Source organism: Oratosquilla oratoria, chromosome 41, assembly GCF_046742065.1.
Source record: "Oratosquilla oratoria isolate Oo_2021 chromosome 41, ASM4674206v1, whole genome shotgun sequence".
Taxonomy (NCBI): Eukaryota; Metazoa; Arthropoda; class Malacostraca; order Stomatopoda; family Squillidae; genus Oratosquilla; species Oratosquilla oratoria.
In genome coordinates, this window is record NC_134817.1 from 25,419,082 (window position 1) to 25,441,043 (window position 21,962).

The 21,962-nt window shown below is 39.1% G+C and overlaps 1 protein-coding gene across 1 annotated transcript; it reads left to right on the plus strand.

Annotated features, from left to right (window-relative positions):
- Positions 1 to 599: 599 nt before the first annotated feature.
- tw (Protein O-mannosyl-transferase 2) lies at positions 600 to 18,732 on the plus strand. Its single transcript, XM_076178259.1, has 18 exons — positions 600 to 818; positions 5,477 to 5,578; positions 5,881 to 5,965; positions 6,566 to 6,670; positions 6,829 to 6,937; positions 9,759 to 9,867; positions 11,038 to 11,197; positions 12,448 to 12,554; positions 12,673 to 12,755; positions 12,924 to 13,071; positions 13,162 to 13,342; positions 14,368 to 14,519; positions 15,263 to 15,351; positions 15,453 to 15,601; positions 15,855 to 16,014; positions 16,189 to 16,329; positions 18,224 to 18,335; positions 18,462 to 18,732. The coding sequence occupies exons 1-18, from the start codon at positions 754 to 756 to the stop codon at positions 18,565 to 18,567; spliced, it is 2,163 nt and encodes a 720-aa protein (XP_076034374.1). The 5' UTR covers positions 600 to 753; the 3' UTR covers positions 18,568 to 18,732.
- The last annotated feature ends 3,230 nt before the right edge of the window (positions 18,733 to 21,962 follow it).

Sequence of the window (21,962 nt, forward strand, 5' to 3'; positions counted from 1 at the left end):
CAAATTACTAATCTATATTTAATTAATTTATGGGGCAGAACAAAAATGAATAGTATAGAATCTATGAATCTCCGCAATATATAGAAAGGTTATGGGGAACGGGTATACTTGAAAATAGAAAACCAGTGAAAAGGCCGTAGAATGAGGGGGAGAAAAAAGAAAATAAGCATAGGGAAATAAAAAGATGCCACTGGAAACAATGAAAGGAAGTCGACTTATATCAGTGGAACTTAGGTCTGGGCGATGAATGAAAGAAAAAAAAAATGCATGACGGAAGTGTAACGAGATGCTTTGGGAATGCTAGAAATTAATCTGTTTTGATTTTACTTCCTATTTTTTAATAATATCGAAAGTGAAATAAAATTAACCTTGTAAGATGTCTCAACACTATGATATATTAAGAACATCTTGTACATCTCAGGATATAAGGAAGTTTTAAGGTCGTGTAAAATATTTCTGCATTGATGTTTCATGATTAATTCTACTTGTTTTTGTCTACCCATAAAATTGTATTTAGCAGATTTTTTAAAGTACTTTGACCTTTCTTTATAAGCGTTGAATTCACAAGTGGCAACACTTGATATTTGAGTTGTTGACACTTTCACAGAAGGATCCTCGGTTCCGGAATAGTCGGCGGCCCGGTGCACGTCAAGTACGGTGCTCAGAAATCGGCGTGAGCTTGTGAAAGTGTAGTTGAAATTATTATTCATATACTTTCAAAGTGGTACTTAGTTACCAAATCCACCATTAAATATGGCTAACAAAGCCACAAAAGCTTCAAAAACATCCAAAGTTGAGCAAGTAATAAATAAATACAGGTAAGAAAGAGGTAATTTTTACTTTACTGCAACAGGTGAAGGTCTGCTATGCCCATGCAAACACTATTATTTTGATCTACCATTGTCGCCACTAATAATGTAGGGGCTCGTTATTTTATGTTGGAAAGACCATGGATAATAGAATTGGTAAACTGCACATGAAAATTGGCTCTACGTCAGGTGTGCATTGAACATATGTCAGCCAAATGAAATGAAAGGGGAGGGGCACGGATCCTAGCAATAGCGAGGACCTGTAGAACATTTTCGATTTTTATCTCTAGTATGTGAGGTTTAAAACTCGGGACAATGTAAACATTACACACGAAATTCCCATGCAATGGAGTTTTGGGTAGTTTTGGAATAATGCAGGGATCTATTGACAAAACTGATTGGGACAGTTGATAGACCAACCATTCTGATTCTTAAAACATCATGATGATGATGATGATCATGAACCATTCTTAAAACAAAATCTAAATAGAACAGTAAAGGCTACTATCATCTATGAAAAACTTGATGTCAGAAATAAGTTGACCTTTTGGAAACAAAGCTACATGACTATTTTTACAGGACAAATAAACCACCAAGCATTTTTAACCTTTACCTAAAATAACCAAATGTTTCTCCCAAGGTTGGATCTCCCAGTGGGGAGCATTGATGAACAGCGTCACATAAATAGGAATGCTGGCTACTCTTATCTTTGGTATTATAATTATTCCAATATCACACAAATAAATTTTTCACCTTTGATTTTGCATTTCATATACACAAGTTTTTCTATGGAATGACTACATTAGGTTATGTTAGGATAGAATATAAGGTTAGGAGCTATTCATGTTGCATATCCAAGTCCTCATGATTTTCAAATTTTACCTTATCTTCTGTTCCTCATTTCTACTGTCCTATAATTTCTCCTATACAGTCACATGATATTGTCTGTAAGGATAGAAGCAGTAATGAGCACTGACAAAATACTGATATTTTGCATAGTGGTATTCTAGAGTAGAGTTTGGAGAAGATTTTCATCAAAGTACCATCATTTTCCAAAGTTCATTATTACTTCCACCTCCACATGACTAGCTTCTATTAGCTGTCATATTTTCCCACCATATGACATGTGGAGAGCTAACAACAGGTGACTTCCTCTCTTGCCATCTTATGACAAGTAAACATGCCCTTGTTCATGCAATACAGACAACAGTTCAGGTCTTCATAGAGTTTGTAGGAGGACCAGGATGGCATGCCAGATACTGTGGGAGTTACATATTAAGGGGTTGCATGTTAGAAATTGGAAGCCTGAATTGGTTGCTCGAGATAGAAGTTATTTTTAAACTTCCGTAACTTGACAATTTGTTGGGCAAAATTTAAAGTATTGATTTCAGGGATGATGCATAGTGCTGTCAAGAATGGAAGTTAGATTAATAATTGCATTGAAGCAGTTTGAACCGTGGAAACCTAAAGAAACAAGATGTATTTGTTAGAGGGGTTCCTGAAGTGGGAATATGATAGTTGTTTTAAATCTATGGTGGCTTGATAATTTGATAATAGATGTGAATAAGATATCTAGACTTGAATTGCATTGTATTAACAGGAGCCATGTATCTGCTGCCAAAGCAATTGCCTTGGACTCTTGGGGTTGATGAGTCATTGCTTGGAATCTGAGAGAAGTGCATATTTACTATTATATACTATGTTACTTTTTATTTTTTATTTTGGAGCTCTGAATTGACAATTATATTGACCGTGTATGGGCGATATATCGTCCATACACGGTCAATTTAATTGTCAATTCAGAGTATTGACAATGAAATTGCGCAATATATAATTGATCATGTATGGGCCGCTTTATAAGGGGGGGAAAGCCTTTGGTATATATATAGATAGAATTTTGAACTTGTTTCACACAATGGAAAAATGGCAGAATTACAGACTTTCATCTGAAAAGGTAATAACCAAACCTACCTTATCCAGTGAAACCAAACTTACCCTAATCTAATCTAACCTAACCTGTTGGTCCTAGTTGGTACATGCATTAATTTTTTTTTTTTCTCCTCTCCTTACAAGGGAGGTAGCCAAAGTCAAAAGGGATAATTCCACTTCCACCCATTTCATCCTCACCCACTCCACTACCATTCACCACCCCTCCCTACCTCCCTCCCTCTTTTCTTGGCACCTGGATGATTGGTCATCCCTGCATCCCGCCCATTGCCCTGGGTCAGAAGCAAGACACCACATCCACAGCAAGGCCACTTCATTTAATTGGCAACCTCACCTCCCTCTCTGTCCCCTCATGCATAAAAAGAGAAGATGGGGAGAAATCTCTTTGGGCTGTCAAAATATTATTCACACGTAACCACCCACTCCCTTCCATGCATCACTGCATCACCCACATACAGCCATTCTCCATGCACTCCTATCTTATGACTTCTCCCTTCCTTCCTTAATAGACATCTCCCTCTTTCTCAACACACCTTTCACCCCATCCATCCATTTCATCCTTGGTCACCCCTTCCTGTTCATTCCATCCACCTCTGCCTTCCACATTTCTTTTACTTATCTTTCTTCTCTTATTCTTTCCATGTGTCCAAACCATCATAAAAACTTTCATCAACCGTATCTCCCAACTCTTTTTCCACCTCCACTCTCCCCCTTACCTCCTTCTTTCTCACTGTCTAGCCTAGTATCCCCTTGCCATACTCGGACATTTCATCTTGAACACATTTAAACTCTTCTTCTCTTATGTTCCATGTTTCTGCCCCATACAGTGCTGTCAGCACAATCACCTCTTCATACAATCGCTTCTTAGCATCCATTCTCAAATGTCTGTTTTTCATTACACTTTTTAATCCCCCCAAGGCATTTACTTGTTTTTCTCAATCTACAATCTACTTCCGCTCCTCCCTTTCCTGCCACATGTGCTTCCAAGTTTCTAAAGCTGTTCATTTCCTCCAGTCTCTCTCTGTAAATACTTGCTTCCAGTTTGCTGCCATCCTTTCCCCTTGTGCATCTCATCATCTTACTTTTGTCCACATTTACCTTCAACTTCCTCCTTTCACACATCTTCTCAAACTTGGCAAACAACAACAGGCTTATCTCCTATTTTTCTCCATTCTCTTTAACCATCTCCAATCCCCCTACTCATTACCCCTGCATTAACCTCCTGCACCATCTATGTACATGTTGAACAGCCATGGTGACATGACACATCCCTAGCAAAGTCCCACCTTTACTTCAAACCACTCACTGTCTCCCTTTTTAATTTTAACACAGGCTCTACTATCATAAAAACTGTTGACTACTCTTAACCATGTTCCTCCTATCCCATATATCTGCTAAACCTCCCACAGTGCCATCCTGTCTACCCTGTCATAAGCCTTTTCTAAATCCATAAAGGCCCAAGAAACATCCTTACCCTTTGCTAAAGCTTTCTCACATGTCTTACCACAAATCTAATCTATGCAACCCCTACCTTTCCTAAATCCACACTGCTCCTCATCAATTACTCCCTCTGCTCTTCTACTCTCAATCAAAACCTTCCCAACTACACTCAAACTGATCCTTGTGAAACTACTACTCACATTTCCCCCCTGTAAAACGGAATTATACAGGCAAAAGTATTTAAATTTTTATATTAAGTTCATTATTACCTTCACCTCCACATGACTGTTCAGCCTAGATCTGTCAGCTTTCACATTTTCCCACCACATGACACATCATCACATGGAGAGCAAACAATAGGCAACTGCTCTAGTTGTTAAACACTGCTGTGGAAAATCTGTGCTGTGCTACATTTCTTTTGAGATAGTATGTGTCTAGGAACTTTATCAAATGACTTGTGATGCAGCTCCAAAAGTTTATTGCTATCTAACTTTTTTCTGGTTGATTAATGTTGAATCCCTCCAGCACTTGTTGGGTTATGTTTGTGAAAGGTGTGATGGTCCTTGTATCAATTTTAGTTTGGGGAGGTGGGTAGATTAGCTGTTTCTTTTTGCTTTTTTTTTCTACTAGCCTTTCCATCGGCTTTGATATAGTGGATAGTAGTGAGATTGGTCTGTAGGATCCTTTGTTTTCAGGTGGTTGATTGATTTTGATGTATGGTAGGTGTTATATAGGCTCTTTTCCAGTTAGCTGTAATTTCATTTAACATTAGTGGTTGAAAGTATTGGTCAAGGATTCTGTTGTGTTTGGGACAAGATGTTAGACAAGTTTTTGAGATCTTATCCTGGCTCTCAGAGTGAGCTTTTACATTTCTTTATGCCCCTTCCATGTATTTGTTGGGAAAAGGGACAGGGTGGCATCTGTGTTTTGTTTAGTTTATATATATATATATATATATATATATATATATATATATATATATATATATATATATATATATATATATATATATATATATATATATATATATTGTTACTTGTTTCCTGGAGTTTTGTGTTTGAAACTTGTTTTGGAAAGGAAAAGTGCTTGATAATTACTGGTAATGCATTTTTGGTGATATTGCTTAAACAACTTCATGGGTAGGTTGTGGGTTTAAACTTGAGCTTTTGGTGGTTTTTCCCCTTGATTGTATTTACATATTCCCAGTTTTGTGATGTTTTTGTTTATTTTTTTTGTGTAATTGTATCATAAAGGCAATTTTTTTTTTTTTTTTTTAAAAGGAATTGTGAATCTCCAACAGTTTGGTGGATTGTATTTGGATTGATTTGCCTTCTCTCAGCTGGAACACGATTCTATAAAGTTGGCGAACCTGAGCATGTTGTGTAAGTAATAATTTTCTTTACAGTTGACATTTAAATATTTGTAATCCGTTTAGCTTGGGGATGGGTGCTGCTACTAAATATGTGTAAGTTACGAGTGAATGTGGGCCAAAGTAAAATTTAGATGTTAAAGGAACGATGGTGGCAGGTTAAATGGGAATGTGGTGGGGTCCTAGGTTTGCTCCACAGGCAGTGAATAGCTACTTTTCATAAGAGAAAAATTAGTGTACATTTTTTACATTTCAAAACAAGTGCTTAGAATTTATTTTTATTAGTAAAGTACAATATCCCAATTACACTTTCAGCTGGGATGAAACTCACTTTGGGAAGTTTGGAAGCTGGTATATAAACCAAACATTCTTCTTTGATGTGCATCCTCCTCTTGGAAAGGTAAGAGTATGAGACTTGAGTGTATTGAGATCCTGTTGTTTGTGTGTACCCTCTTAGTATGGTAGTTTTTTTTTATAGATTTTGTGACTAATGCTAGACAATTTTGTATAGCCAAGGAGTAGGCATGGATTAAGTGGGATTCCATGTAGTCCAGAGAGTGCTCCCCAGCAGAATAAGATGGTCTTGCATTAGCCATAATAAAATTTGTATAGATTATCACCATAATAAAGAGATTAAACTGGAATTCTGAAAGATTTATTTAAGTCATTGGGACCATCTGCTTGCACATAGAACAAAATGGGTCAAGTTTGTATTGATCAGTTTGTTGATAATTATAAAAAAAAATATGGCAGTAGCGTATATGGAAATTCCTTAATGGTTTCATATGCTAAAAGGAAAGTCTAAATTCAAATATTTTTCTTGCACTTTTACATAAGGACTGAAGTAGTTTTAGATTAAGAATAACAATTTTGTATGTTAATTAAATGAAAAGATAGTTGACTATGGTTGACTTTCTTTTGCTAAGAAAGGGTGAAAAAGTAACCAGTGATGGATAGAACCATTTTCAAAGAGTGAAAGGTTGACTTTTTTCTATTATAGATGCTGATTGGTGCCTTTGGATATTTGACTGGTTATGATGGACTATTTCCATTTGTCAAACCAGGAGATAGTTATGAGGGTGTCAGTTACTTGGGAATGAGGGTGGTAAGTAAAGATTCTTGACCACTGTGCATGTTATATATTCACCGTGTTTTATTTTTATTCCCAAATGTAATTCTTATCATTGTGTGTGTACTTCTTGGTGGTTTTTCATATACCTGGAGACTATAGGTCTGAGGCAAAGTTTTATCTTTAATTTCTAGTGTTGTGCAGGCATGGGAGCTGCCCTGATTCCATTTGCTTTTGTGATTGTATGGGAGATGACCAAATCACTTCCTGCTGCCACCATTGCATCATCATTAATTTTATTTGGTAAGTTTTTTCAGATGATTCCATTTAACATTGTGAAACTCTCCATAAGGAAGTTAGGATGGTACCTCTTACAGAGGATGTTCATTGGCCAAGTGGGTGAGCATCACTACTTGCAATAGAGGTCAAGGTGACAGCAGTTAGAACCCAGCCACAAGTGAGTTGGACCAAGGGCATGGTTCATTAAAGCATGTGTTACAAAGTCCTCTGTAAGGGGCACTGTCCTAGCTTCCTGATAGGTGGATTTTATGGTGTTTAATTGAACAAATTTCTTCTGATTGTTCAGGGTATATTATAAAACTGGTATTCATTTGGGTTTAGCTATACCAAGGGACCAATGGTAAGTATTTGCTTGTGGTGATCCTGCAAAATTGGTGTTTGAAAGTTTTTTTTTTTTTTTTTTTTCTGCTTGTTTTTGAAGCCTGTTAATACCCAACAACCTTGCATCCACCTAGAGGTGCAGCTCCAAAAGGCTGACACTCTTAACTGGGCCTAAGAGCTCTCTTCATTAATTTTGACCATCCCCTGCATTTTCATAAAAGATCCCACATCTGGTGACTACACCCTTCATTTTTCTCATACCAGCTGGTAATACAAACACCTACATTAATGCAACAGAGACAGCAATCTAACATTTCTTCCCAGAGTGATCTATGAAAGAGCCTGAGGAACACTGTTGACCATTGTGGGAATGTGAGTTTCCAGTCAGTGAAACTTGAAACAATATTTATTAATAAACATCTGGGACTCTTTGTAGGGGAAAAATAGTCAAGTGGGTTTCTAGTATCTCCCCCCCATCCTATTTAATTTGTAAAGTTATTGACCCAGATGCATTGGGAAAGAGGGGGATGTTTGTTGAGGAAGGAAGGGAGAAGAGAGAAGATAGGGATGAGTGGAGAATGGTTATGTATGAATGATGATGTGATGCATGGAAGGGAGTGTGTGGGAGGTGAGGGAGTTTGTGAGAATGATATTTTGATGCAACCCAAAGGGATTTCTTCCTGTCTTCTCTTTTTCTGCATGAGGGGATGGAGGTTGGGGTCACCAATTAAATGAAGCAGTCTTGCTATATATACAGTAGCCGCAAAAAGTTTGGGCGCAAAATTATAGGCGCCCCAACTTTCCCCTAAACTCAAAACATGCGAAAAATACAACTTTCCACCCAAACTTTTCGCTATTTTTCAATGCTAGCGTTTGTACCCGTATTTAGCCGAGACAATACACACTATTTGGCAACTCTGTTTAGGCGCACTCGATGTCACATGGAGTCACTTTCTAAACATCTCTCACGGAGAGTAGTCTTTTTTTTGCGGTGGTCTCTGTTTTTGTGCCTTGATATCTCCGTAATGGGAAGTGGTAAAGAGCTGGAAAGAGACACAGTTGTTACAATCATAACCCTCTATAAGGAGGGTTATAAGTGTAAAGATATTGCTACTCGTGTGGGCATTGGAGTGCGTCAAGTGCAAAAGTGGACCAAGAAATTTCGAGACGAAGGAAGTGACATCATTCGTACTCCAAAGCATCGCTCTGGTCGGCCAAGGAAGATATCAAATCGTACTTCTACGGTTCTAACTGCCTCCTACGGTTATTAGGAGGCAGTTAGAACCGTAGAAGTACGATTTGATATCTTCCTTGGCCGACCAGAGCGATGCTTTGGAGTATGAATGATGTCACTTCCTTTGTCTCGAAATTTCTTGGTCCACTTTTGCACTTGACGCACTCCAATTCCCACACGAGTAGCAATATATTTACACTTATAACCCTCCTTATAGAGGGTTATGATTGTAACAACTGTGTCTCTTTCCAGCTCTTTACCACTTCCCATTACGGAGATATCAAGGCACAAAAACAGAGACCACCGCAAAAAAAAGACTACTCTCCGTGAGAGATGTTTAGAAAGTGACTCCATGTGACATCGAGTGCGCCTAAACAGAGTTGCCAAATAGTGTGTATTGTCTCGGCTAAATACGGGTACAAACGCTAGCATTGAAAAATAGCGAAAAGTTTGGGTGGAAAGTTGTATTTTTCGCATGTTTTGAGTTTAGGGGAAAGTTGGGGCGCCTATAATTTTGCGCCCAAACTTTTCGCGGCCACTCTGTGTGTGTGTGTGTGTGTGTGTGTGTGTGTGTGTGTGTGTGTGTGTGTGTGTGTGTGTGTGTGTGTGTGTGTGTGTGTGTGTGTGTGTGTGTGTGTGTGTGTGTATATATATATATATATATATATATATATATATATATATATATATATATATATATATATATATATATATATATATATATATATATATCTATATATATGCTGTGTCTTGGTACATTGCTTCTGACCCAGGACAGTGGGTGAGATGTAGGGATGACCTGTCATCCAGGAGGAGCTAAGAAAAGAGGGAGGGAGGAATGGTGAATGGAAGTGGAGTATGTGGGGATGGGGAGTGGATTTATGCCTTTGATTTTGGCTACCTCCCTTGTAAGGTGGAAAAAGCCATTGGTATAGGTATGTATTGACCCAGGGCAGTGACCAGGAGAGAGGAATGACCATTCATCCATAAAGAGCTAAGATGAGAGGAAGGAAAGGGTAGTGGATGGGAGTGGGTGTGTGTCTTTTGACTTGGCTACTTCCCTTGTATAGACTAAAGTTACTCAAAAGTTGGGTTTGGTAGAGGTTATTAAAAACCTACTGAAGGTCATAAGGACATTTCATTAGTCTACAGCATAATCACAACTGCATATTAAACACAGGACTTGTTTTGTTATGGGAGGGAATGGAAAGTTCTAAGTTGTTTCTTACAATGTGAGAAGTTCTCTGATTTTGTAATTTATCATTTCAGATATTGGAATGTTAACACTGACCCAGTATATTTTGCTGGACCCAATCCTGCTTTTCTTCATAATGGGATCTGTATTTGGTCTTGTCAAATTTCAAGCCCAAAGTCATAGGTACGATATGTTTTTAGATTTATTTCTTCATAAGTATTACATATTGAAAATCTAATGAATGCAGACTTACAGGTATTAAGTGCCTTTTGGGTGTTGCTGGAATTATTGTATCAAATCAGAGGCTGTACTATGAGACTCAGTCTAGACCTGTTACCAGCATAATTTGTGATCATTAATTTTTAGTTATATGGGCATGATGATCCCACTTGTAGTGTTTTCTTCTCAAGAGATGACCCTTGATGGGAGAGACGTAGGGAACACCCACAATTCATGTCTGAGGCAAGTTGATTGAACCAGTCTGGAGTTGTTTGGAAAGTGGGAAGGAAGGAAGGAAGGGTGGTTGTATGGGAGCTTGCTCAGAAACTGGAGATAGGGAACAATATGAGGGAAGTAAGGTGCCCACTGGCTATGCTCCTGATTGATGATGATTAACCCATTCAACTCCGATGACAAGATGTCTTGTCATTTGGTCAAATAAAACAAAAAATCATAATAAAACAACAAAATGTTTGATGATCAAACAGCACCAGAAAAATATGACGTCATCAGTCCTCCTCGAGGAGGACTGATGACGTCATATTTTTCTGGTGCTGTTTGATCATCAAACATTTTGTTGTTTTATTATGATTTTTTGTTTTATTTGACCAAATGACAAGACATCTTGTCATCGGAGTTGAATGGGTTAATCATCTTTTTTTTCATGTGGGATTTGCCACATAAATTTTTCCAAAAATAGAGAGTGAGAAGGAACAGGAAGTTTAAAGCAAAACAGTTTGGAGGTACAGCCTTTTATCTGGAAATTATATTCAGTGAAATTGAATGGGATAAGGAAGGTCTTGACAAAAAGTCAAGTAAAATAGGAACAAAGTCTTGTGTGAGATGATGGCAGAAATGTGTCACCCAAGTAGAGGAGCAAAATTTTGATAACTGCAGATATCTGCTCATTTGTGTCAATAGGTAGTTGTAGAAGGAGAGGAGGTTGTGAGAAAGTTTAGCTGGTTTTGGTGGTAAATGAAATTTCAGTAGCAGAGGAAATGTTAGGCATAGTTGTGTAATCTATGTGAATCAACACAGAATTCAAGATTAGTCTCTTTGTGTATGGATGTATATTTGTATGTACATTTGTGCATATTTGATTTTTGTATTGATTTTTAATGTTTTATTTTTCAGACCATTCAGTGTCTCTTGGTGGGGATGGTTAGTATTCCTTGGCATCATGCTCTCTGGATCAGTGTCTGTCAAGTTTGTGGGTGTTTTTGTTGTCCTTTATGTTGGACTTCACACTGTGGCTGACCTTTGGGAGATATATGGTGACACTAAGAATCCATTGGTAAGTATGAAATAATTGAATAGTTTTAGTTCTCTCTAGTTGGTATGGAAAGGATTAAGGACTGATACTTGCTTGTGGTCATCTAAGAAGATGGACATCTGGAAGAATGGTCTCCCAGTTCTTCATTTTCAAGACACAACACCCCCAGCTGAAGGTCCGACAGTCTTCAGACAGGGCCCAAACTGGATTTTTATTAATTTCAACTGTATTTCCTCCACCTTTTCATATAAGGGGAGCTCATGGCAGGTGAGTTTCCACCTCCCACTACTGTGAAGATAGGGGTGAATCAAGAATGGTTGTGTATGGATGATGCTGTGATGCATGAAAGGTAGGAGAGGGGGGAAGTATGTGTGGAAAAACATTTTGACTCTGCCTGAAGGGATTTCTCCCATCTTCTCTTTTTTTTTTTTTTTTGCATGAGGGGACGCAGAGGGGGTGGGTTGCCAATTAAATGAAGCGGCCTTGCTGTGGATGTGCTGTGTCTTGTGGCACTGCTTCTGATCCAAGGTGGGGGACGAGATGCAGGGATAACCTGTCATTCAGGAGTAGCCAAGATGAGAGGGTGAATGGGAGTGGAGTATATGGGGATGGAATGGGTGGTAGTGGATTTTATGCCTTTGTTTTTTTTGCTACCTCCCTTGTAAGGGGGAAAAAGCCTTTGGTATATGTATGTACTACTGTGAGATAGTCGCATAAAGCTGTTCTACACTAATACAACACAAGCATCAATTCAAATCCTTCCCAGAGGTCTATGGGGACACTGAAAGGCTGCTGTCTGTCATTGTCAAGTTTGAAAAAAAGTTAAACAGAGAGAGAGACTAATGAAAATTTGCAGCCTTACAGTGGCTGATTTTGATCCATGGGTCTTTCCTTAGTCATTTTTAGGAAGAATATTTGGACTAATGTCTGTGCTGTATTGCATGTGATTATTTCACTTGATGGCTGATAGTACTAGGAGGAAGGGAGCAATTGCCACTTGTTAGCTGTCCATGTGTGAAAAGGTATAGAGCTACAGTTGAAGTTGATCACGAGAGATTATGGGCCCAGTCTGGAGACAGTGTCAGCCCTGAAGAGCTGACAGTCTCCTGATGGTGGCGAAAGAGTATATTTTGAAAATAGTCAGCTCCAATGTCCATCTTGAAAGACCACCACAAGCAAGTATCTTTATAAATTTGAAAAGAAAACAAGTAAAACAATTTATGGTATGATTTCATTTGTTTATTATGTATGTATATTTTTTTAACGACCAGAAACTTGTGGGGAAGCACTTCATTGCCCGAGCAATTGGTTTAATTGTATTGCCAATGGTGATGTACTGTATCTACTTTTACATCCACCTGGAAATTCTGAAAAAGAGGTAAATGTTCATAGTTCAGAATGTAGATTTTGTATATATCGTATTCATTAATTATGATTAAATGTGAAATTTATTTTCCTTTAGTTTAACTTTTTCTTGATTGACATTCGTTTTTCAGCGGAAATGGTGATGGATTTTATAGTTCAGCTTTCCAGTCCCAGCTTGAAGGCAACTCTCTTTTCAATGCTAGTATGCCCTTGGGTGAGTAGTTGATATTTTGTGAGGTTGTGCGTGCAATGATGATAATAGTAGGCTTTTATGTTTGGGGTTTGTAAGTGATTTTATCTTGTAACTGGATTTCACAAGTTTGCATGCACTTACAGTGAATATAGTAATTAAAAGATTGTTATTCTTTCATCTTTGTTTCAGAGTTGGCATATGGTGCAGAAGTAACTTTGAAAAATGCAAGGACTGGTGGGGGTTACCTTCATTCACACATTCATTTGTATCCTGATGGAGTCGGAGCTCGGCAACAACAAATTACCACTTATTCACATAAGGACTTCAATAATCGATGGTCAGTTTAGTCGTTAGGTTTTGATAATGTATTGCATATTAAAATTGTTAGCTTATGTATATTTTTATTTTATTTGCATATTTTTTCCAGGCTTATAAAGAAATGGAACGAGGAACCTGAAGACTGGGATGATGTGGAGAGTCCTGTGGAATTGATAAAAAATGGAGACCTTATTAGGTTTGAACATGTACCAACAGGTCGCAATCTTCATTCTCATAGAGAACAAGCTCCTGTTACAAAACGTCAATTTCAAGTAACTGGATATGGTGAGGTAAGTTTAATCAAGTATGATAAGTAATTTGTTTACAGATTACCTCCAAAGGATAACTAAAGCAAACATGATTACCCATTTTACCTTTGCTGGGTATTTTTCTCAGATTTCATTTATTTGTCCTTCCTAAATCCATCATCATTGAAATAATTTATTTCTTAGATTTTTTTTTTTTCCTCTTCATGGCCTAGTTTTACAATCTCAGTGTGTGTGTGTGTGTGTGTTTACCTGATTGTAGTATACAAGAAAGGCACAATGTTTGTTGGGTCCCATCTATTCTCTCTCTCTCTCTCTCTCTCTCTCTCTCTCTCTCTCGCTCTCTCTCTCTCGCTCTCTCTCTCTCTCGCTCTCTCTCTCTCTCTCTCTCTCTCTCTCTCTCTCTCTCTCATATATTTTTTTTTATCATACCTAGCTTCAACTATGTGTACAGTTCCAGCTTAATCTATATCCTTGATTTCTAATTATCATATTTAGATTTGAACTCATTGTCTGTCCTGTGTCTCTGTAAACTAGTTACAACCACCTGAAAAACTCAAATGAGAACTTTTAATATTTTTAACCCTTCCATACGGTGCCGCACATGTAGGCGTCATGGGGAGCGAGTGTATTCGCGAGGCTGCCATATCGGCGTCTTGATTATATTTATTGTAGTCGCCCCTCCATAATGACATTCTTTCTAATTCTTTTGTAATCGCATTTTCTATGGTTATCAAAATTCACGGGTGAAGAGAGAACGATCGATATAAGCGGTGACTATATTTTATGATGCGAGTATTATTACGACACGTCGTACGGCTGGCATTGGCTGCTGCCACCGAGATCTAAGTCCATGACGCCTACGTGTGCGCACCGTATGGAAGGGGTTAATGTTATTTTTGAATGTCTGGGGACAACCCTATTCCTCCCATATATTGTTACACAATCTCTTGACTAGTGATTGGTTTTTACAGAATGGAACCCAATTGTTTAATGACTTGCTTGTACAATTGATAAAAACATTTGTTGACCAAGAAATTGTTTTACAGAATGGTGTTGGGGATGTCAATGATGTTTGGCGTGTGGAAATAATTGGAGGAGAGGAGGGTGAAGTTGTCAAGACAGTGGTGCATAAGCTACGATTTGTACATTACTTGGTTGGATGTGCTTTGATGTCGCATAATAAACAGCTACCAAAATGGTAAGTAGATTTTTTTCAAGAGTATGAAATATAGATGAAACTTGTGTTTACATCGGATGGATGTGGGATGGTTGGGCAGTGGATCCCTGCCTTGGCTAGCTATGCCCCAGGAGGGGGAGGAAACCTTTTGGTATATAGATATAGGTAGATAGAATGTAATGTATATAGTAACAATCTTCCACACCGTCTTTGTACATCACTGTTCCCACAAGATTCCCTGAAGTAGAACCTGCAGCTCCACAGTAGTCTTATCTTTCTGTATACCAAAAGCTCCCCTCCCCCCCATAAAGGAGGTAGCCAACTAAGGCATGTACCCACTCCCACCCATCCTAGCCCAATCAGTTGCCCATTTCTTTCCCAGATGAAGGGTCATCCCGGGAGACAGGAACCCATCACCCAATATTGTTCTTTTAATAACAATCGATCAATCCGTTGCCCCTGGTCTCTTGCAGAAGACTAGTGGCCTTCAGGAAACTGGCAACAGCCTCCAGGCAGTCCTGCAAGTCACCTAGGGAAGAGATGTTGTCTGTTAGTGTGGGGGCATTGTAGTAACAGCTATTTATAACATTTGACATTCTATAAAGTAATGAAATCCATTGGTGTTTGGCAAAATAAAATTTCTAGAGCATGTCACCATAGTGATGGGTTTAGGTCCCTTTTATGTGATTGTATTGGTATAGTACTGTATTGGTTGTAGTTTGAATAGATGCTTTTGCCTACTTGTAAACTGTTACTTTTTTCAGGGGCTTTGAACAAATGGAAGTTACATGTAATCCAAATGTTCATGATCTAAACAACATTTGGAATATTGAAGATAACATCTTCCCAAAATGTGAGTACAATTTTTTTGTTACTTGTTAAACATGTATAGCAAATAAATTGAGTGTATTGTGGATTTCATACAAGCTTATTAAATGAAGTTTCTTTTTATAGTGCCTAACACGAGCTTTGAGATATATGCACCAAACTTCTTTGAGAAGTTTTTCGAGGCTCACACTGTCATGTTGCAAGGAAATTCGGGTCTCAAGCCCAAAGAAGGAGAAGTTACATCTCAGCCTTGGCAGTGGCCAATCAACTACAAGGTTTGGATGCTCTTCATATTTCTGTTTTGAATTAATGATGAAAGTTTAGATACCTGGGAATTTATATACACGAGAGAAGATGGGAGGTGCTGAAAGAGTACGAAGAATTCAAGGGATGTTAGTGTCGTGAGAATTAAGGATCTGGGAATGGATGAATTAGAAGATGATATGAATGGGTGATTATGCCTACGACACTGTATGGGGCAGAGGCTTGGAATTTGATTTTTTGCATAATCTCATCTTTTTCTTGTAGGGTCAATGGTTCTCAGCTATCCAAGGTTACCAGGTATACTTGCTGGGCAATCCTGTTATCTGGTGGGGAAATCTCGTCATCATGGCAGCCTTCCTTTTTGTGTACCTAATTGATTCTGTCCGTCATCAACGAGGCGTTCAAGAAGATGACAATGCACAAGGTCTGTAAACATATATTCTTGATTTGGTTATGGATTCTTTTTAATGTGTTGAGGTTTAGTGTACATCAGTAAAGAGGGTTAGAAGGTAAAAGTGATCAACATTTTTGAGTGGAGATTAGTGTGTTTGTTAGTGTGGTTTATATTTATTTAAAGAATACATTTGTCATTTTTCAGCTCGCTCTGATGTCGTCCTTAAAGCGTGCAGTTGGCTTTTGGTAGCTTGGGGACTACACTACATACCATTTTATGCAATGGGACGTATCCTATATTTCCACCATTACTTCCCTGCCCTCCTCTTTGCATCAATGCTTTCAGGTAATGTTCGAGTACGTTTGATATTCTCATATGCAAACAGACATTAATATAATCAGCACAACCCACATGTGCTTCATAAAACAAATCATTCATAAAATTGGATTTCATTAGATTGCATACAAAACACAAGACTGTGTTTTTAAAATGACATTCAGATGGGAGATGAAGTTAATATTAAATCATTTAGTCATGGAAGCATGAATATTTGTCGGGAAAACAATTTGGAAAAAGAAACTTGGAAAAAAAGTTGGTATAAGAACTGATAAAAAGAAAAGGTAATATAGTAAGGTAAAATTGATCAACTCTCCGTCTCCTTCACCTGTTATACTACTTTACAATCTTGGTCTATCTATATACCAAGGTAGCCAAGTCAAAAGGCAAGTATCCACTCCCACCCATTCCACTTCCATCCCACACCCTTTCCTTTCTCTCATCTTAGCTTCTCATGGATGGTCATCCTTGTGTCCCACCTGCTGCCCTGGGTGAGAAGCAGTGCAGCAAGACATGGCACATCCACGGCAAGATGCTTCACTTAATTGGCAACCCCCCTCCCCATCCCCTCGTACAGAGGAAATGAAGACTGGGAGAAATCCCTTTGGGTTACATCAAAATATACATAACCACTCCCAACTTCCCTGTCCCCTTCCTTCCTTGCATCACGGTATAATCTCTACACAGCCATTCTCCACACGCCCATCTCCTGCCTTCACCCTTTCTTGCTTACTGCCCCTTTCACCCCATCCATCCATCTCATCCTCTGTTGGCTCCTCAAGTTCACTCCCTCCACCTCTGCCATCCATACCTCTTTTGCTAATCTTTCTTCACTCATTCTTTTCATGTGTCCAAACAATCCCAATACTCTTTCATCAGCCCTGTCTACTATCTTCTCTACCCCTGCTCTCCTCCTCACCTCTTGTTTCTCGCTCTATCCAACCTTGTAACCCCTACCATACTTCTCAGACATTTTGTCTTTAACACGTTTAAACTTTTCCTCCACGCCTTTCTTAAATTCCATGTTTCTGCCCCATACAGTGCCAACAGTACAATAACCCCTTCATATAACCTCTTTGCGTCCATTCCCAAATGCCTATTTCTCATGACCCTTTTTAATCCCCAAGTCATTTACTAGTTTCTCTCAGTCTACAATTTACTTCCACTGCTACACTTCCCTTTCCTGCCACATGCGACCCCGAATACCTAGTTATTCACTTTCTCCAGCTTTTCTCCTTAAGACTTCCTTCCAATTCGGTGCCACTCTCTCCCCTTGTACATCTCATCAGTTTACTTTTACCCACATTTACCTTCAACTTTCTCCTATTGCATACTTAACCATTAGCTTCCTTAATCCCTCTGACTTTGCCACAAGTGCAGTATTGTCAGCAAACAACAACTGACTTGCCTCCCACTTTTATCTATATATATTTTTTCCACCTCCAGTCCCTTGCCCATTACCCTCCACTTTACCTCCCACACCACCCTATCCACAACTGCACCATCCCCTCCACAATGAATAGCCATGGTGACATGATGCATCCCTGTTGCAGTCCCACCTTACCTCAAACCACAAGCTCTCCATTTCCAATTGTAACACATGCTCTGTTACTCTCGTAAAAATTCTTGACTGCTCTCAACAGCTTTCCTCCAATCCCATATATCTTCAAAACCTCCCACAGTGCCTTTGTCTCCCTTTTCACAAGCCTTTTCCAAGTCCATAAAGGCCCAAAAAACATCCTTACCTTTTGCTAAAGCTTTTTCACATGTCTTATCACAAAAATCTGATCCATGCAACTCCTACCTTTCCTAAACCCACACTGTTCCTCACCAATTACTCGTTACTCCCAACCTTGGTGAAATGGAGAAATAATCATGAAATATGTCCCTTTTTCTTCCATAGGTGTACTACTGGATTACTTCATAGAACGTCTCCCCAGTTACCTTCCAGAAGTTGTTGGGAAGAACTCTTATCTCTGGTCTTCAGCCATCTTATATGCTATACTGTTGTACAGGTAAAAATCTTACACAATATCCATAGTGTTTCAATAAAGGTGTACTAGTTAAATCAATTATTGTTTGTGTTAATGATACAAAGAGATTTTTGAACGACTTTTAAAACTAGTGTATTTGCATTCCAGCTTCTACTTGTTTTCTCCTCTTGCATATGGAATACATGGAGGATCCTCGACAGATTCAAACAGCACGGTTCATGGATTAAAGTGGCTGGAATCATGGGAGTTTTGATATAGGAAGAAAAGATTTATATTACTGATGTTTGTGCTGTCATGTACATTGTTCTTGTTGAAATGTATAGTATAAGTTTTTCATTGTTTTTATACCATGTTTGATATTACTGTTAACTTATTCCCTGGGTGGTGGAAATAGCTCTATAGAAATGTTATATTTGAACTATGCCTTTTATTATACCCCATATGAAACTTGCATCTCCACATGAGGGGACAGGGAGGGGCTGGTTGTGGTGTAAGTGAAGCAGCCCTGCTGTGGATGTACTATCTTGCTGCATTGCTTCCAACCCAGACAGTGGGCAAAAGACAGGTATGACACTTCATTCACAAGGAGCAAAGATAAAAAGCAAGGGTAGTGGATGGGAGTGAGTGCATGCCTTTGACTTAGCTACCTCCCTTATGAGGGAGAAGATATAGACATACTCATAATAAATGAAACTGGCTTGGTTGAAAGTAGAGGGGATCCCATGCTGCTGTATGGAAATAAGTTGTGAATTTTGTACAGACAAGAGGAGGGAAGCTTCGGTCTCTTGAAGATTCTTTGATAAAGAATAATGCACTGCTTGTTCATTTTTTTAATTGGGTCTTAAGTTAATGCAATGATCTGGATACTTATGGGGAGGGGGAAGAAAACATTTGTTATATAATAATGATCTGGTAGGCTGAACCTTCAATCAGTTAGTCAACTTTGTCTTATGACTGTACCTGATCTCTGGTTCTACTCCCTCCTTGGTCCTGTCATCTGATTGGAAATTACTATTGTTCCCTGCAGGTTGGTGTCATTGGTTGATTGTAGCAGTTGGATTGGTTGGCTCCTCTTGTGTTTTGACCTCTTGGAGACGGCATTTCTTCAGACAACTAACAATAAATATCCATATCTATAATCATAGATATGGAGATTTATTGGGGATAGAAATGATCACTGATGGAGTCTGCCTACCAGAGCTGCATCAAGGGGACAGTTCCTAGCACAGCACAACAGAGACCAACCAATCATAGGCCAATGATCTGCACTCTTAAAATCAACAGGGATGAAGTTTTTCCTACCTGTTGTATGTCATGTTTTGAGGTCTTGCAGCCCTCTGTCTCATTTTCCAGATGAGAGACTAAGATCTTGGAGTGTTTGAAACCAGGCTGAAGGAAAACTAACTACTGCCTCATGACCTCATGGTACCTTTGGATGGACATCTTTGTGAGAGTTGATTCAGAAGTCTGAGGCTGAGAGTAAAATTAGTTGCTGTCAAACCTCTGTCCATTAAATAGATACCACTTTTCCCCCAACAAACAATCTAAAATTCTCTAGCTATAGTGTGTGTGAAGCCCAGTTAAACTTGCACAGCAGGCAGGTTATTGCCAGTGATTACTTGTGGGAGGTGGCAGTACAACTTGGCAGCAACCTACATGACTGAGCAGCCTTATTGAGGATTTGCTGTGCTCACTATACATGGGGAAGGAGCCAGAAAAGATAACCTAAACCCAAGCTCCCTCCACAATCTGGCTGGGGAGTTACCCCCCAATAAAGTCACCCAAATACAACATGAATGATGAAGCAATAACCCTTACAAAACCAAGGTCCTATACTGCACTTGTCTCCCATTTTCCCAGTCATGTTTTCAAGTCCCATACTTCTCATTAATTCTCCAGTGATTGTTACCTGCTCCAACAGATCAAGCACAGGGGCAAGGTGACAACTGGAGCTATGCATCCATAAGTGTGTGCTCCTCATGTGGCACTCCCTTTGTCCAGTAATACTCTGTAATATGAAGTGACCTCCCCCCCCCCTGCCAAATAAAAGTAATAATAAATTAATAAATAAACCTTAACTAAAGGTAAGGATTTCTTAGGGACCTTTATGGATTTGGAAAAGGCTTATGACAAGGTAGACAGAAAGGCACTGTGGGAGGTTTTGCAGATAAATGGGATTGGGGGAAACCTGTTGAGTGAAGTCAAGTTTTTTAATGTAGTAGAGCCTATGTTAGAAGTGGAAAGAGAGCGAGAGGTATGAGGTAAAGATGGGACTGCAACAGAGATGTCATGTCACCATGGCTGTTTAGTGTGTACATGGATGGGATGGTGTGGGAGTTGGTGGGGTAATGGATAAGGGACTGGAGATGGTTAATAAAGAAAATTGGGAAGTGAACCAGTTGTTGCTGACAATACTGCACTTGTGGCAGGGTCAGAAGAGGGAAAGGGAATTTGGGAGGGTATGCAATAGAAAGTTGAAAGTAGATGTGGGTAAAAATAAGGTGATAAGAGAGGGTGGAGAGTGAGTTGGAAGTAAGTCTTAAAGGAAAGAGGCTGGAGGAAGTTGATATTAGGTATTTGGGGTTGCATGTGGCAGGAAAGGGAGGAGTGGAGGTGGAGGTAAACTGAAGACTGAGAGAAGTGAGTAAATACCTTGAGGATTAAAAGTTGTGCAAAATGGGCATTTGGGAATAGATGCAAAGATGAGACTATATGAAGGGGTTATTGTATGGGGCAGAAATGGAATTTAAAAGAGGAAAAGTTTAAATGTGTTTGAGGTGAAATGTCTGAGAAGTAGGGTAGGGGTTACAAGGTTGGACAGATTGAGAAACTAGTTACAAGGTTGGATAGAGTGAGAAACGAGGAGAGATGGCAGAATGATGAAAGAGTATTGTGATGGTTTGGGTACCTGGAAAGAATGAATGAAGAAAGATTAGTAAAAGGGGTGTGGAAGACAGAGGTGGTGGGGGTGAACTTGAGGGGACAACCAAGGACGAGTTGGATGGATGGGGTGGAAAAGGGTATTGAGCAAGAGGGGAATATCTGTTGAGGAAGGAAAGGAGAAAGCATGAGATAGGAGTGGAGAATGGATGTGTATTAATGATACTGTGATGCAAGGAAGGAATGGGATAGGGGTAGGGAGTGGTTATGTATGAATGATAGTTTAGCACAGCCTGAAGGGATTTCTCCCTATATTCTCTTTTTCTGCATGAGGGAACGGAAAAGGGGGTCGCCGATTAAGTGAAGCGGCCTTGCTGTGGATGTACTGTGACTTGCTGCATTGCTTCTGACCTAGGGTAGTGGTGGGATACATGGATGACCCATCATCCTTTAGGAGTTAAGATGAGATGGAAGAAAGGGTGAGTGGGAGTAGGTAGTTGCCTTTTGACTTGGCTACCTCCCTTATAAAGGGGAAAAAGCCCTTGGTATATAGATATAAATAAATAGATAAAATCGAGATCAATCTACAGTGGTAACACTAGGATATGTCTGCTGAAAACATGCCACTGATATAATCAACCAATAGCATCATGCTCGAGAAATGTTGTTGTATACTGTAGACTCTACAGCGTGGATTCTGTGGTCAATAATACACATATGTACTCGTGGACATGCACATACACGAGCGCGCGGATCCACACATGACTT

Excerpts from the sequence above, each read along its gene's own strand:
- tw (XM_076178259.1), top strand. The coding sequence starts at position 754 with ATGGCTAACAAAGCCACAAAAGCTTCAAAAACATCCAAAGTTGAGCAA. Across the intron at positions 6,671-6,828 it reads GTTACTTGGGAATGAGGGTG|TGTTGTGCAGGCATGGGAGC; the intron begins GTAAGTAAAGAT and ends TTTAATTTCTAG. Across the intron at positions 12,555-12,672 it reads CTGGAAATTCTGAAAAAGAG|CGGAAATGGTGATGGATTTT; the intron begins GTAAATGTTCAT and ends TTCGTTTTTCAG.